The sequence below is a fragment of the Drosophila subobscura genome, chromosome U, assembly GCF_008121235.1.
Source record: "Drosophila subobscura isolate 14011-0131.10 chromosome U, UCBerk_Dsub_1.0, whole genome shotgun sequence".
NCBI classification, from domain to species: Eukaryota; Metazoa; Arthropoda; class Insecta; order Diptera; family Drosophilidae; genus Drosophila; species Drosophila subobscura.
Genome location: NC_048534.1, coordinates 309,001 through 327,160, shown reverse-complemented (window position 1 = coordinate 327,160; position 18,160 = coordinate 309,001). Strand labels below are relative to the sequence as shown.

General features: G+C 39.5%; 3 protein-coding genes across 3 annotated transcripts; all 3 read right to left on the bottom strand.

The window, feature by feature from the left end:
- Positions 1-1,549: 1,549 nt before the first annotated feature.
- LOC117901021 lies at positions 1,550-2,512 on the bottom strand. Its single transcript, XM_034811622.1, has one exon. It carries the CDS (start codon positions 2,510-2,512, stop codon positions 1,550-1,552), a length of 963 nt encoding a protein of 320 aa, XP_034667513.1.
- A 7,799-nt stretch (positions 2,513-10,311) lies between these two features.
- On the bottom strand, positions 10,312-11,902 carry LOC117901019. Its single transcript, XM_034811620.1, has one exon. The coding sequence runs from the start codon at positions 11,900-11,902 to the stop codon at positions 10,346-10,348; it is 1,557 nt and encodes a 518-aa protein (XP_034667511.1). The 3' UTR covers positions 10,312-10,345.
- A 3,757-nt stretch (positions 11,903-15,659) lies between these two features.
- On the bottom strand, positions 15,660-16,536 carry LOC117900684. The gene has a single exon (XM_034811130.1). It carries the CDS (start codon positions 16,470-16,472, stop codon positions 15,705-15,707), a length of 768 nt encoding a protein of 255 aa, XP_034667021.1. The 5' UTR covers positions 16,473-16,536; the 3' UTR covers positions 15,660-15,704.
- Between the last annotated feature and the right edge of the window lie 1,624 nt (positions 16,537-18,160).

Below are 18,160 nucleotides of genomic sequence, written 5' to 3'. Positions count from 1 at the left end.
CGGAGGCCTGGAAAACTCTGGGAAGCTCTGCTGCACTCTTGTTGTTGGGTTGTAAGTGACATTTGCAATTTTCAAAACTATTGAATGAGTGACAAGTTCTGCAGACACGATTGAAACTGACAGTTAACTCGAGACTCTCGCAAAACAAGTGACTCGGCATTGAATAAAATTGGAATTTACATACAATGTTTTGTAATGCCGAGTCACTTGTTTTGCAGGAGCAAAACGATCGCTGAATATTTTACAATTCTAAGCAAGTTAAACAGGGGGTACCAATACTAATATAATAATATATTTAATACAAAATGACATTGCGGATGTATGTACATACATATGTACAAGTGATGATGATGACTCCTCGGCCCTTAACAATTTCATTTAATTTGTCGCAACGAGACACGCTCTGTCTGTCTGTCTGTCTGTCAATGTCATCATCAATGTCACACTCCGTCCCTGGACACAGGAACAGACATTTTGTGACAAATAATTCAAACCGCATTTTATAATGAATTTCCACACAGCCAGAGATCCAAAGCCCGAGAGAAGGGTGTGGCATTTGCAATTAGAGAACAGGACTGCCTGCTGCTGACTGCACCTGATTTCAGCAGCCCCCATATTTGGATGACACTTGCAGCGAGATTGCTGCGAAATAAATTCCAGCTGAAACTGATAATCACATTGAAGAGCCTTGTTTTATTTTTGGATTCTGTTTCGGACCTTAATTGCCAGCCGCCAGCCGGCAGTGAGACGACAGCGTCACTCACACACTCATCATTTGGCCATAAAGTGATGGTTTTATGGTCCAGACAGCACCACAAATCGCGTCCGACTCACGGTGGTGACTCTTAAAGGTTGTGCGATCATAAATAATTCCTTCATGGATCTGGCATTGTCCTGCGTATCTCTGGAGTTGAAGGGGGGTGTCAGGATTGATGAACTTTAAATGTATTTTACGAAGATTTGATGATCAGCTAATTGTTTTCACATATCATGAGAGGATGAAACGAATGCTACGTGCATTTTTATGGGCTTTAAAATATTGGATTGTAGCTAAAAGTCATGCTCAAATAAGTAATCTAAATCCTTTTTAAACTGCGAAAGGATAAAAAAAGTCAAAATAGAAGAACAGTTCCACACAAAGGTTGTTGTCCAAAGTACAGTACTACCCAGAAACAGTTTATAAAAGTCTAATTCATTTTTTTTTTTGTAAGTACAATGCGTGTCATAATCAATGCCCTATAGTATTAAGGGGCAGCACTGCCCAAAAGCAGGTATCATCAAACCTATTGTCATTTATCGCATGCTGCAGCATAAGTCATGCATTTCATTGGGTTTTTGTTGTCGCGCGCAACAGGTTTTTATACAACACGGTGTACGGATTCATTCAGCTGACCCAAAAACAAACTGAAATTCGAGAGATATGACTATTACCGATGACAGGTGCCGATCATATTCCATTAACATAAAAATAAAATTCAAAATAACTCGAAATTTTTATTGCAATGCATATTTTGGGCAAGAAAAAATCGATTTAGAATGAGGAAGCTTTTTAGCTCTCCAAAAAGGAGATGGAGGACGGCTCCTCTTCGACATTAGCCTCTGATTTCGGTGCTATATGATAGACCAAAGGAAAGACAATCGTCTTTATTTTTCCATAGATACTAATGGCTTCGTAGTGGAAACCCTTCTCAATCAAGGTAAAGTTCTCTTCGGCCTTGAAGTACTTGTCAATCGGCGACAAGTCCACGTTTGTGCAATTGATAAAGAAATGGGAGGAATTGATGGCAACCACAATATCGAAGCATAGATCCATGCCCTCGTTCCATATAGAAACAGCGCCAAATGGTTTGGTATCCCTGTCGCATATATTTATTATTTCCATGCTCTTTTTAAAGGTATGCATCATGATGACGCCATCGGAATACACGCCGTGCTCATCGGCCGCACAGTCGGTAATCAAAATGGGGGAAGCCCTCGAGGGAGCAGTGAAATCCATTTTGGAGACGACCTCCACCTGTATCTCATTGATCACCTTCAGCGTGTTCAAATAACTAGGACGAAGTTTAGTGTTTGCCTGTTTCTTCAAGGGATGCAACTCTGGTCGAATACGCTCCAAGATATCCGAACGAATACTCTGCTCCACAAAGGCCGTGGCCACGGAACTCGATTCAAATGGATGCTTCATCGATTCGATCAGAAAATGCAAAGCACTATTCATGTCTCCATCTGCAAAGATTATCATCAAGTGCGGAGAGTGTCCCAACTTTTCTTGCTCCTCCTTCTGTTGCTTTTGTTTTTCGGTTACCGTCGAGCGTTTGGTCCATCTGGAGGTCTCCTGGAACGAATCTTCGTCCATCTCATGAGCTTGAGCTCCGCTTTCCACATCCCCATCGCTCTTTAGGTTGAAGACCATATCATGGGTAATTTTGATAAGACCATCTGGATCGGGATTCTCTGATTTGAGGGATTCGGAATCAATTGATTGGGCAAAATAATTTATACGGTCAGACATGGTTTTGAAATAGAGAAAGCAAAGCGAATATTGAATGGTTGAGTAAGGGAAAAAGTCTACTTTGATTCAATAAAATGTAAAAAGTAAATGTAAAATAAATATACTAGCAAAATAGTTTTGACCACAAATCAAGTAAGAAAGAATGCAAAAACCAATCACTCGCAGTCTGTGATCAATGCTTAGAAGGAACTTTGCTGATAATTCTAATTTATGCTGTTCTAATTTAATTTTGGTTTTTTAATTTATTTATTATTGCCAAAGTCGAAAACTCGAAATTTATGTCCAAAGCTGATTCAAAAGATTATGAGAATAAAAATACAATATAGCTTGGTCTAAAAATACGAACCATAATTATAGGGGCTCTATCTAAAGCAATTAAATATAACTAATCGCAGCCTTTGGTCTTTAGAAATACCTTTCAATAGAGCTTAGCTTTTCAGTGGGATTTTAGGGTGGGAGATATTATTTGTTAATCGCTAAATTTATGATCAAATGTGACATTAAAATTAAAATATCACAAACAGTTACAAAAACTGACCAAAAATACACAAAACACACGCACAAAAGCCCAAAAATGAAGGGGTGGGTGTCAACTGCTTTTGTGGATTTGTACGAAAAATTAGCATTAAAATATTATAAATATTTTGGCAAAATATTGCCCACATGCACGGAAACGGGAACAAAGAGCATGCGATTATGAAAGAACAAACAGCGCATGTAAATTACAACGACAATTTAAAACATTGAAAACCACAAAAGAAATATAATTTTTTACTACCTTATCTCTCCCCCCTTAACAAGTTTGAGGGACACCCATGGAGCAAGGGACATCAAGTGCAGCAGCAGCGGCAGTGGCAGTGGCAAACAATACGAAACCAAAATTCTGCCAGCGACTCTGCCATTTACATATATCAAGAGTAATTACAATAAAATGCCGAAAATAAAATTAAAATTAATATAGAAAGCCGATTATAAAATCCTGTTTATACAAATACATACCATCCTGCTCCTGCACCCGCCTGCCGCAACACCCAACTGTATTTCTTGTGTTGCAACAACCACTGTCAGAATCTAGCAAATCCCATAAATCAACAATGACAATTTGCACACATACAAAAAAAGAGACATAGGAATGGCAAAACAAAAAAGACGAGGCCTGGCCTGATATTTGTATGAATAATTGAAGACAAATACACATTATGTAATGTTTAAAACGAATTTCTGTAGACTCGATACAAATGAGAGAACAAATCAGCGATGGTTCGGGAAAAGGCCCAACGATTGTCAACGAATGCTTTAGTGGACTTATACATTTATTTAATGGGTATAAACTTAATAAAATGTTTGTCAACGCTCATTAGAGCGCCAACGCGCAATGCAACATCGCACCTCAGTTAAGAATCTTTGAATTCTTCGAAGGACCAACAAAAATGTAATCAAATTCACTTCTCAGTAGTTTGTCTATCATTTTTGAACTTTCTTACACTTTTCTGTCATTCTTTACAATATTTTGAATTTAAATCAATTTCGAGAATGTATTTCAGGTCGGTTATGAATTTACTCATTGTATTCTTTGCGGTGAGTTTTTCATAGAAATATAATCACAAAACAAAGCCTAAGAGGAGTTTCCACTTTTCAGTTGCTTCTGGCAATGACATTTCGTATAACTATTCCGGGGATCCTCCGATTGGATGGGATAATCTACCTACAGAACTATGCCGCAACTGCAATCGAATTTTATTTGGTCATAGCGAGCCTCAATGGGACTATCATTATACTATTTTTAGCTAGTTTTTGGCTGTTAGATTTTACGTCTAATTGGATTGCTTTTTGGGTAGGTTGGAATGAGATTAAAGATTGTGTTCCGATGTTAATGGCGAGCAGTATATACCGCCATCAGCGTTGGCTATGTATTGGACACACTACACATTTAAAGGTCGACTGAGAAAACTCGGGTTCAAGGCAGAAATGGAAGATCTGGCTGAGAAATGGGTGAAATATATCAATACAAATTACACCTACTGGACACACCTTGAACTAAAGGTGAAATAATGGCATTAAATGTAGCATGTAATGGCATTTTCCACTGTAGCTTCACTGTTGTGGACTTGATGGACCACGTTGGTATATGCATTACCTGCTCAGGCTACCCCAATCATGCTATAATCCGCATCTAGTAACCAAAGGATGTCAAAGTGTTCTACATGACACATTCGATTCGATGCATACCCTTGCTTCTATTTTGTACGTTAGCGTGCTCCTGCTGGAGTATATTATGCTGGTATTTTATGTGGTTTTTCTGTTTAAAAAGAGATTTTTAAATGCGCTTAAGAACAAAAAAATTAAATTTAAATTTAAAATCTAAGAAGAAAAATTATAGAAGAAAAAATACTTCAAATAATACTCGTATATTTTTCCATTTCGCACATTATGCAGCATCCCACATCGGTATTAATTTGCGTGCTTATCTAGCAATTGCATTGATTTCCTCCCTGCCATCGTCCATCCACATCTTTCAATATTTATGGCATTTATGTTTTTAGAATTTCAATTCTTTTTTATCTATCCCACGGAGCTTTCGGGTGGAGCATAAAACATGCAGATGACAAATAAAATAAATTGAAATTAGCTTCCTCTTTTGTTGTTGAATAAAATTAATATAAATTTTCACACATTTTTAATTGTCAAATATCATCGTCAAATATCATCGCCTCATACCCGCATTTATTCATTTATTTGTCTGATTTGTAAATATTTCTATGTATTTTTCTGTGTCTACTGCTTGGCATTAAATTGGAAAATTGATTTTGTTTTTCTCTCACGGTTGTAATGGGGCGACACACGACGACAATTTTTGGCTGTATGAAAAAAGGTTTCGAAAGAAGAGCAGAATCGGAAACATACTTTGGGGTCCGCACTCTTTGCGGCGGAAACGGAAGTCAATATTAGTAGGCAGACAATGTGCACTGGATTTTACACAAATTTCCGCAAAACGAACGCGAACAGTTTTTGACAATTGCATTCGCAATTATTAATGGTCGATCCCCCAGAACGGATTTTTTTGTTGTTTTTAAATATTTTATTATTATATAGATGATATCAGGAAATCAATTTTGGTGTAGAATTTATGACCCAAAGCATTGGCATTACCGGTCTCTATCTCGTTTGGTCGGTCGTTGGTGGATAAATGGAAATTGCTTTGAAATAGTGTGGTCACGTGGGGGGATTATAGAAAATCCGAGGATGGTAGATGGAATTTCCAGAGGACTATATGGAAACTTAATGGTATTTTTTCAAATATGATCTGATATTTGTTTATTTGATATGTTTAAAACCCTCTTGTACATTAGCTTGGGTGATCTTACCCTAAATCTTCGTATCTATAATGGATAAAATAGTTATACAGACTTCTTTAACTGCAAAATATCTCAAAATATTCACCAAGGGCTCCTTCAGACATGTCACGAGTAATGCTGCAGCAATTCTCGTTCATAAATCACTTGAATTTCAAAACAAATACTTTCCCTTGATATTTTGACAACATTTCCTCCTACCCCAATCTCACATCGAGCCCTTTTTATACCCGGTACTCGAAGAGTAAATAGAGAATATTGTATTTGTGCGAATAACGGTTGTATGTAACGCACAGAAGGAAACGTTTCCGACCCCATAAAGTATATATAGTCTTGATCAGCATCAATAGCCGAGTCGATTGAGCCATGTCTGTCTGTCCGTCCGTTTGTCTGTCCGTCCGTCCGTCTTGTTGAGCGCCTGTATCTCAGAGACTATAATAGCTAGAGCCACAAAATTTTGCATTCAGACTTCTGTATGCTCACACTGTTACAAGTGTATTTCCGCCCGCGCAACAGCGCGAAAACCTCCCAAAGCTAAAATTTTGAAGATAAAAAAAAAACTAAAACTAAAACTAAAACGCCATTCCGTGGGGAATGATATATTTCTATCACCAAATGGGAATCCGATTGGATCATTATTATAGCCACAATGAAGAAATTAATTTGCACTAGCTAAACCCACACTGTCCCGCAGCTTTTGTTGTTTTTTTCACATTCTCTCATTCACACTCTGCTTCTGCAGTGTGCGGCTTCTGCCTCTGCCGCGTCTCTGCTACTGCCGTGGATTTGCAGTGTGTGGCTCCAAGGGAGGGGGGAGAGCGAAAATAGCGTATTGGCGTGAGAAGTTATGTAGATGTAGATGACAGGTGTAGAAACAATGTAAAATGTCAAATTTCAAATGTAAAATTCGAAAAATATACAATATGGGACAGGTACCTGACTGAGTACCGGGTATAAACGTTGTGACGCGTAATATGCGTCTCACACGTCCCTTCTCGTTTTTCTTGATACATTGACAAATTCCTGCAGCCACTCTCGCTATCATTTTTATGGGGGGATACAACGTCAAAAAGTCAGTCATTAAACACGTGAATAATACGGGCCTAAATTGACGACTTTAACGACTCCAAGACTGTGAGCCATTTCGCTTTGATTGATTGCCCGGCCGATGGGCCCGCGGTTTGAAGACTGTTTAATCGTGTCACTCTTTAAATTTAAAAATACTTATACATCGCACCGTCGGCGATAAGTGAGAGGGCCATAAATATATCACTCGAAAAGAATTTCTTATACATAAGTTGTCGAATATATTGTGATGTGATGTTTGTGTGTGTGGCTGGCAAGTGTCAAAAATTGGACGACAGGCAGGCATCAAACGTGTGGAGGGATTTATCATTTGCTCATAAAAATGTCAAAACTATCCCACACTGACTTTGACTGATGACACACACACATGCCACCACACATTCCATACAATGCCATTCCAACCACTAGGTTTCTTCTCAATAGCAGGAGGTTCCTTTCCTCCTTGTGTGTGGCAGGATGCCAATGTTAAATGTTTTCTGTCGGTCCTCTCCTTACCTCAATGTCACATATTCCAGCACGAGCAGAAGCAGCAGCAGTGGCATCAACAGCATTACCATCATTCAACACGCATCCTTATGTTGAGTGATTCCCTTTTCATGGTGTTTTCCTTTTTTGCAGGACTCTTTCTGCATTCATCCAACCATCTATCCATCAATTGAGTGATTCAGAGCGAGAGTTGAAGCTCTCTCTTGAAGCCCCATCATCAACCATAACCAGAGGAGGAGTGGAAGGAGCTCTCGTCTCTCCATCTGTGTGTCATGATTCATGGCTTCGATTGAATTTTGATTGACAATATCGCAAGCATTTAAAGTGTCTGTTTCCGCTTTTCTCCGTGTTCTATGAATATTTTTTCTGCCACCCTGCAAGGCGCCGTAGATTGAGCTTTGACGAGGTTGAAGTGATTTTAAAAATCATTTGTCATTTGACAGATGAGTATTTGATTGACTGGAATGACTGTGTGAATATATCACAAAACTTGTGGGGACATCAGGAAAGATATGGACAACATATTGATTAAGTGAATGAATGGTGAAGAAGTTTTAACGATGCAGAAAGTGGATTAAATAAGAAAGTTCTTTAATTTACTAGCCAATAATGGACTTTGGCATGTAGTCTTTTATTTAGTGTGGGTTTTCCCACCAAGAAATATAACCCTTTTGAAATGTATGTCATCTGTCTGTGCCCCCTGCCCTGCGTACGGACACATTAATTAGCGATAAGATTCAAACCTCCAACTCCGACTTTTTGACATATTTATGAGGCGTTACCAATTCCAATAGGAAATCAGAGCAATTTGAGTGATTACCTGTTTGAACATTTTGAGATTTATACGCCCCAATAGCAGGGAAAAATCTAATCGATGTAAAGCACGTGATAAGCATACAAAAAATATTGTTTTAGATAGAGATGTATTTGGAATTTCCATTTGATTCTACCAGAAATTGATTGCCATAGGCTCAAGGAAAACTCTGCACAGTTTTCCCATTAATTTACGATTTTTTCTCCCGAGTTATTTTTGGTTTAAATCAACATGTTAAATTCACATGCACTTGTCAATTTCCGCCTCCGCCACCATGGCTTTATTTTTGCAACAGTCACGCACTTTTTCGGTGGCATGCATCACGAGTGGCATTTAAATTTATTCGTATCAACGACGAGGAGGACAATTTTCGGTGAGAAAATGCTGTCCATTTTAGGACATTTTTGCGTTAATTGAAAGGGAGTTTCGTCCTCCTCACTCACACAGCAATGCAAATGGTTTTAATTTATTATTTATTTTTTTAATTTATAATTTTTTTGATGCAAGGATCAGATGGTACCCCCAACGCAACCCACAATCCCCGTGGGTGCTGAATTGTGTCCGCAGTTAAATAAATGGAAATTATTACGTATTTTGGTGTTGGTTGTTCCTTTGTGGCATTTATTTTAATTTTAATTCAATTGCATGTCGCTCCTCTGCATCTCTCTCTCTGGCGCCTCACCTCACCATTCCTCCCTAAATCTCTCTCTCTGTCTCTCCTGTGGCCATTGGACTCTTCAAATAAACTGACATTTTGACGCAAATTATCCGCTGCGGGCGATGGCGATGGCCATGGCCAGAGGATCCCAAAAGGACCCGTACACTGACTTTGAGGCTTAATCATTTGATTAATGAAAAAGGATTTTCCACTCGCTTTTATTTTATTTTCATTCAGCAATGTCGGGAAGGTAGCAGTATAATATTATGGCAGTGCCATTGGAAATCCAACAAAACATTAAGCAACTTTTGATCGTAAATTGTGCAAGAAAAAACCCCTCAACGGAACACAAACAAACACAAATATTTATAGATCAGAACTTCCAAAACAATATAGCGTTACGAGCGTTAACAGATTCAGATCTAACAAGTAGGAGCGTTCGTGAGACGCTTCGCAATCTTCAGAAAATGTATACCCGGTACTCAAACAGTATACATATTGAATGCACATGAGTGCAACCTTAGTGACTGTGATCTTCTGATTTTTCGAATTTTACATTTTACATTTTTTCTTCAAATGTCATCTACATCTACATTACTTCTCCTGCCAGCACGCCGTTATAGCTCGGCTATAATAATGATCCAATAGAATTCATTTCGGTAATCTGATACATATGGTCCTTCCCTACGGAATGGCATTTTTAGTTTTCTTTTATCTTCAAAATTGAGGATGCAGTATACTTTGAATACAATTTAATATTATACCCGGTACTCAAAGAGTATACCTGTATACCCTATTTACTCTTCGAGTACTATTTACACTTCGAGTACTTACTATACCGGATATAAAAAGGCCAAACCACCCGCGGTGCAACGGACGGGTGGTGAAGAGGTGGAGGAGAGTGTCAAAAACCATTTGACATTTTACCAGTTCGTCAAATTCGTGAAATTCGTGGGCTAGAAATGGGAGAATATATGTGAATCATACACTGCCAGGAAAATGAATCATTAAAACATGACAAATTTAATTTGTAAATTCGACTTCTTCGAAAAAGAAGCTCATCCATTTCCTTCTAAAAGTGAATGCAATAATCACTGCCATTTGTTGAATGAAAGCATTTTGGAACTCGGAGAAATAAATTACAAATATAACTGATAGTGTAACTCTTCGTGTCACGAACTGGTCTACACTTTTCCATCTAACCGAAGCACGTTTCTACTGGCTCTTGCGGCTGTCTTTCTCGTTATGGTGATCATTTATGTTGCTTACGAAAACGCCATGAAATGTGTAAAGTGTATTATTGTGATTGCTGGCATTGTGTCAAACCAAAGCTACGTTCTACATACATACATACATAAAGATCTACACAGCTAAAGCTACAATCTACAGTAGATTCCCGAGTACGATTCATCTTTTTATTGACTCCAAAAAGTTAGTTAATTTGGACAATAGCAATACATGTTGATGTTCGTCTCGTTGACGCAGTAGGACTGACTGCGATACTCATTCACACGGGTGATGGGACCTGTCAAATGGAACGTATCCGTGAGACGTGCCGTGCCCTCGAAGAGTCCATCCCCTGGGATGGTGCGCACTCGTAGCCGCAGCTCATAGACGAAGGAACTCTCGCCTAGATCCACGAAATATGCAAGCATCACCTTGTAGAGCCGCAACTGTTGGCACTTGTCGTAGGGCGCGATAAGTCGATTGATGGAAGAAATCAAAAAGCGAGCAGTACGCAACACAATGCCATCATCGGTGGGGATTTCCGTGAGGTCGTTGCAGGGGCAGTAGTGCGATGGTATGCCAGCCGAATCGCAGTTTCGTTTCAGGGGCAGCGGCAGAAAGAGACTCACGCCACGGGGCATCTTCTTGGGGGGATGACCAAGAAGTATTTCTGTTCGATTCTCCACATGGTAGTCCTTCAGCAGATTCAAATCCATCACATCATTGAGCGTGGCATGCAAATCAAAAGCCGTCACTAGATTGTGCGCATTCCGCTTAAGGTTATCCATGGCAAAAGGATATTTGGCCTGCAGCCAATCGGGATAAATGGCCAACAGAAATGGCTGCGACTCCTCTCGCATGCCATTGAACGTCAATCGATATGTATCAGAACGCAGCCCATAGTCAGACATCAGTAGGACCAGCGTATTGTCTAGTACATCCATCTCCAGGAGACGCTTCAAACGCTTCACGTAGTCCACATCTAGACGCCTGGCATAATGATAGTAGTCCTTTACACCTTGCGAATGCCAAAAAACTGAGAAAAATTGTGCACTTTTCATATAAAACGATAATTTATCGATGAAATAGTTCAAAACATCGAAAAACTGTCGCCCGCCCGAGCAGTTGATCAGCTCGTTCGCATCGAGGCTGTAGCGCGTGTGTTTGTCCATTTCGAGCATGACAGGATGCAGATAAAAGTCCGTGGGTTGTTTGTGGAAACCCGCTTTGCCATCCATGAATATCCCTTGCGCAGTATCCTCGCCATAGCTCGTGGAATAGCCAGCAGCCTTGAATGTATCCCAAAGTAGACCGCAATTATCGTAGGTCGATTTATTCACCGAAAGACAACGTCTCTCCAGCTCATCGGGGCGCAGGCCACTCAACAGAGGAAGCAAATTATCATACGCATCCATCCCCACGCGACTGTAACCGAGAAAAAACGTATGCGGCACATAGTCCAGGAAGCTCGTCAGTTGTGGGAAACTCCGCTGGAAATGCATTTGTGACATTGAATCGATGCCCAATATCATGACAGATAAGCGTTCGGGTCGCTGCTCGTATGACGGAGTTTTCTTTTGACCTTCGAACGGCGGTGGCATGAAGAATATGACATCATTGTATTTAATGAAATTCTCAGCATTACGGCACTGTATGCGAAACATTTGATGGCCGGAATCGACTTGAATGGGTACGTTTCCATGGCGACTGAGATTGAATTCCCGCTCCAGTATGTATTTATTTGAGCGATGGTCCTGGCGCTCCATGAGCCAACTTTTGCACTGCAAATTTTCCTCCACGTTGCTGGCCACAAAGTAATTATTGCCATCTTTATGACGCGGTGCGATCAACTGAGGCCTGTTGCACTGCAGCACGTGTATAGGCTCCACAAATGGAAATGGTTTTTTTGGATTTCCCAGGAAACGCACTCGACAGCCGGGAGTGTTTATTACAAACCTATTGACTATAACTTGTGATTCTTTGCCGAAGAAATCCCTGAGATATTCCAAATTAAAGTAGCAAATAAAACAACAAGCAATAAACAGCCAAATGAGGCGACGAGTGATTTTCTTTAAGAGGTCGGGCAACATTTTAATTGTTGTTTGATAACTTGTTCATTTTTGATTGAGAACTGTATTTGAATTGTCAAGTAAACTTAGAATACAACTTTCAAATGGAACTCTATAAACTAGGCCTACTATACTCGAGGACATTTTGGAAATTTCTTAAGGAAGAAGTGGAAAGATACAGGCTTGCTGCTTTGAAATGTTGTGAATCCTCAGTGATCTCATTATCCCGAATATCCTCAAAGATGTATTATAATGGGATTATTGGGCTACTTAATATACTTTGATGCCTTAGAGAATTATAAAAGAAATTTGATTTCTCCAATATTTTGTTTGTTTCCAATAAATTATTTCAATTATTTAAGCATTCTGCTGTTTAATTAACAATAGCCCACAGCAAAAATTGACTACAAAAAATTACATTTGTCCCTAAAAACGTATAGCAATAATACCGAAAAACCAATTAAAAATCCCCCAAAAATGATTAGAAAATAATAATAAATAAATTAAGTGGAACAGTTGTTGATCCCGCATAACGATAAAAGCAAATGCAAAAAAAGGGAAAAGGGAAAAAAGAACAGGAAATAAATACAGAAAAAACGTAATTTGTGTTGTTGTTGTTTATTCTAAATAAATAACGAGCGCGAGAATAACTGTACCGTTATGCACATGGGAGCCATGTAAATGCGTCTCCCTATTGTCCATTTAAAATATAAAATCTAATCACCTTTGTTTAAAATTTAATGAATGCAATAATTTTAGAGGATTTGCAGTCGGAAACCATCAACGATGCGGTGCAGTCTGTGGTATGGTGCGGGGGGAGTTATTTGAAAGTATGTTGGATAATTGGTGACAGCCGCCTAAAAGGGCATACAAATTAAACAAAAACAATACAAATAAAAACGGATTAAACACAGAGAAAAAAAGATTATGGAAAAGCATAACAAAAGAATTTTTAGTTTTATTTGTATTTATCGCTCTCGTATATGCAAATAAGCAGCCAACAAATATTTTCTCCACCATCCCAAACCTTTTTCTACTCCACCCCACTAATATTCATATAAAAATTGAGCAATTTATTTAACAAATTATCCATTTTAGCGGCGCTATTTCGCTTTGTTTTGTCAAATGAGGTTAATTTGTGTTTAACCTGAAATGTGTGCTGGTCCTTTCTGCCTTATTGTTGTTCCTCCCACCTCCCTCTCCGCTTTTGCGGTCTGAAGTGTGGGTAAACGCAGTTTGTGCTTTTAGTCTCCCCCATTGCCAGTGTGGCCATACGGCCGTAGATGGCCGTCAACATGCCGCCATTTTAAACTAAATGAGTAGCATAATAGAGTTAAAACGAGAAGGGACGTGTGAGACGCTTCTTACGCTTCACAACTTCTATACCCGGTACTCAGTACTACATCTGTACCTTATCTGTCATCTACATCAACAACACTGCTCACGCCAACACGCTCCTTTAGCTCGCCACCCTCCCCTATAAACACACACTGCAGAGTCCCGGCGGACGCAGAAGCAGAGGAACGCGAGAGGCAGAGGCCGCACACTGCAGAAGCAGAGGGTGAATGAGAGAATGTGAAAAAAAACAAATATAAGCTGCGGGACGGGGTGGGTTTAGCCAAGGCTGAGGCAGAGGCAGAGGAACGGCAGGGGCAGAGGCCGCAAACTTCGCTAAGCAGAGTGTCTGGTAGTCATTCCTTACAGAATGTTTTTTTTGTATCTTCAAAATTTTAGATTTGGGAGGTTTTTGCCCTTTTGCGGGGGCGGAAGGGTGCGGGGCTAGTTTTTGAAATACACTTGTAACATTGTAAGAATACAGAAGTCTGGATACAAAATTTGGTGGCTCTAGCTCTTATAGTCTCTGAGTACTAGGCGCTCATTAGGACGGACGGACGGACGGACGGACAGACAGACATGGCTTAATCGACTCGGCTATTGATGCTGATCAAGAATATATATACTTTATGGGGTAGGAAATTTTTCCTTCTGTGTGTTACATACAACCGTTATTCGCATAAATACAATATACCCTATTTACTCTTCGAGTACAGGGTATAAAAAAAGAGAGCCCTAGTGGTTTGGGGGTGTGCAACGGGCAGGCTTAGAGATCAATAAAATACAAGGGTAATAAAGGGTTGTGTGTAGAAGAGGGCTTTTTTGGAAAAAGTATCCTCTGATCCTAAATTGATAAAGGATGTAATTTCAAAAATTATATTTTTATTCCACTTTTCATAAGAACTTATTTTAGAAATACTCTAAAAATGTTTGAATTTCATTCTAAATGAATTATTTGTATGAAAATTAAATTTTAAGGGTATCTGTGGCTTCTAGAAAATTGTATGGAACATCCATGGAAAACTAACCTATTTACAAATTAATATTATTTCTGGAATATATTAATTTTAAATGATGTAAATTTTAATCAGATCTACATTTTTTTAACAAAATCCACCAACAAATTCCCACTGTTGAATACTTATACTGCCCATTCGATTCGAAAGTGTCGCTAACCTTCAGCTACAACCTAATGGCATGTGTGTATGTATGTACATGGATTTCTATACATGTTTGTTTGTACATATGTATGTATGTAATATAAATGATATTTTTATACATTTATCCAATCCAAAATAATTGCAATGGACATGCCAAAGGGCGCCCCAGAGAGAGTGTACTAGTGTTCCTGCCACATGAAGAATGAGAGGCATGAGGCAAGAGGTTGAGGCTGGTTTGTTGTCTGGTGTGACGCTGCGTTGACGTTGTCATCAAAATAAAAATTAATTATGCATTCTATGCGTGCATTTGAATTGCTTTTGTTGTGCCGTTTTGTTTGCTGTGTTACTGTCATTTCCCGCACTTTTTCGAGTGCGTTATTGTGCTTGCGGCACGGGATAAATGTGGCATTAAAGCACCGTGCAACGTGGCCACTGTCCACCACACCCCATACCAGCCACATATCCTATACTTTTTAGCGTTCTCGGATATTACTGTGGGGTAAAATAAATTACAAATATAATAATTAAGCAGCGGCAACAAAATGGCGGAGCGGTGTGGAAGAGGTGCAATTTTCGGGTGCACTGCCACACAGTGCATTGGTGTGGTGGTGGCGCCACACTAAAATGCATTTGTGCATAGGAATTAATTACGCATAATGACAATTTGATAAAATTGAAAAATTACATTTTATTTCAATTGATTTATTGTAATTAAAAATTCTATAAATGCGGAGCCCTGTTTTCTGTTTCTGCTCTATTTTCTGTTGGAATATAATTTTATCAGCTATTTTCTATTTGTGGGAGCATTGTTATTGGATGATTTGTAACTCCCCTATTAAGTAGTCGTTGGACAAAAGTATTCGCATAATTAGTCAAACGATATACATATGTATGTACATACATACATACATATGTACATACATACATACATATATGCATGGAGATATGTATCATTTGTAACATTTTTAAACATCAGAAGTTAAGCCAACAAAAATTATTCAAATTTAATAGAAGAAAAAGAGGGAGGATATCTTTTCTTTCAGCCATTGAATTAAGCCAGCATTCTTGGGCGGAAACACATTTACTGGAGGCTCAACCTTTACCTCCTCTGGCTGCTCTTGTAGTTGCTCCTCCTTCTTTTCAGTGACTTGCTGCTGCTTTACCGTTTTCTTGATAGCCTGCTCCTGCTCCTCCTTCTGTCTGGGCGACTCCATTTCTATAAAACAGGAAGCCTTAAAGTCCTTTGGCGACACAGCATCGGCCTCCAGTGGTCCACTATCAACAGTATCCGCATCCATCTTCTCTATGGCACCCAGAAATGCCAGCAAAGCCATGGGATTCTCAGGCTTAACACTGACGCGTATGTCCCCGCCATAGCCAATCTTCTGACCGTCGTAGCTCAAGGCAATCTGACAGTCCACAGTAGTGCGGTACTTCAGATACATGACATTCGTTTGGGTGAAGCCCTTGGACTTGATCGTGCCAATGTCATTGAAGAAGCGATAGACCGAAAAGGCTCGATCCAGCTGGTAACCACTGATGGCAATCCAAAACTTGTTAAGCTGCTCCTCGGCATCCTCTTTCTGGTAGGGGTCTTGTGCCTCCTCTTGAACGGAAGCCAAATCCGTTTGGGTGATTGCTTCTGCGGGTGCTCCTTCTGCCTCTTTAAGCACATCGCCCAAGGTCACCGAGAGCTGCTGTGTCTTGCGGTTTGTTGACAAAAATGAATCATTCGATGCACTTTTCTTTAACTTCATCGGTTTTGGATTCATTTTTATTAAAAATTTGATATTGTTTATTAAAGGCAAAAATTTTTGAAATTGCAGCTGCTGTTGCGCTGCTTGTAGAGTAAATCGAATCCGATTACGTTTTGGATTTAGTTGGGAGAGGAATTTCAGGTTTAATTCAAAGGTATAATGATAAAGAAAATTCTTTATTAATGAAAAACTAGTTTTAAGCTAAATTAAGCAGTGAATTTCCAATATTTAGGTAAAATTTCTCACCCAATTCCCGAGATTTCCTTTGGAATTTTCACAACCCAAAACATTTTACCACATCATGTAAAATAATTATTACTTATGATTTTTGGCCTTTACTTTGATAAATTCACACCAGAAAACAACCTGACAAAGAACATATAAACGATGCATGTAAACTCCAGCATTATTTTTTTCTCATTGCCCATAGATGGATCACAGATCATTGGTTTTTATCAGGTCATGAAATGAGATACGAATCTTTGATCTGGAAATATTTCTATATTTCGCGGAAGATTAACACCCGATGGATATCCCGTTTTCGGGTAGGCAGGGAAATCCACAATCCATCAGTTCACACCTGAGCTCAATAGAGCCACAAAAGAGTGGAGTGTGTGGTGGGGAGGGGGCTCAAAGGGCAGCCGCCACTGCCACCACAACAAACAAATAAACAAATTAGAAACTCATTCAATTGTTAAAATTATGATGAGAACCAACAAAAAAATAGTACAGACAGGTTCGTCTCCGTTTGAAGTCTGTCCACGGAAGCAGCCGCCTTTAATCTTCGATTGTCTTTATGGGCACCCACAATCGTTGCAACTGAAAGACACTTCCGTGTCGGCCTGCTTTGTGGCACGTTGTGGGTGGCAACGGCCACAACGGCAGCAACAGGCACCGCATTGGCCGGCGCCTTCTAGTCAAGTATTACTTGTATTTATATCATAGCTAATTTTTAATATTTTATTGACTTGTGGGCCTTTGAACTTCAATTGGTATATGTTTACTTTTTTTCTCTTTTGTGGGGGGTTCTGGAACCCCTGAAATTTATGTACAATCCGAAATACCTTCATAAATTGTATGAAATATGCGTAAATAAAGCAAAACCTCGTGTGTACATATGTATGTACATAGTACATACATTTGTATGTATGTACATATGTACCGTACCACCGTTTGATGTTTTTGTTGCAACGCTTTTTTGGTTTATTTGTTTAAGTGGTAAAGAGTGCGGTTTGGTGGGGAGTGGCGCGTATAGATAAATCATACCTATGTATATTGAAATTTGTTGGTATTTCCTCAGGAATCCTCAGGACCATCAGGAATGTCCATTAAATTTTTTGAAATTCCACATTTTATTTGCAAATTTTGAATCAAGTAATTTCATCGCCCACTTCCATATGAATATCCCATCGCATATCTTGACTTTCATTCCTAGACTCGTTAAGTGCTGAGAGGCAGCTAAGCTGAGAGGGGGCAGATAGAGTGGGAGGTGTAGGTTGGAGGTCGTGTGCTGACTGCGACGTTGGCGTCTCTGCCGCTAATTTGCCGGCAAAAGTTGCACTCATCGCGTGCGCTCCATGCTCTATGCCTGCATTCGTTTATGAGTGTGTGTGGGGCTGTGTTTGTGTCAAGGCGCCAGAGAGCGTGAGAGCAAGCGAACGGCTGAGAGCATAACTGCTCGTACTCTACTCTCTCTCGCTGTA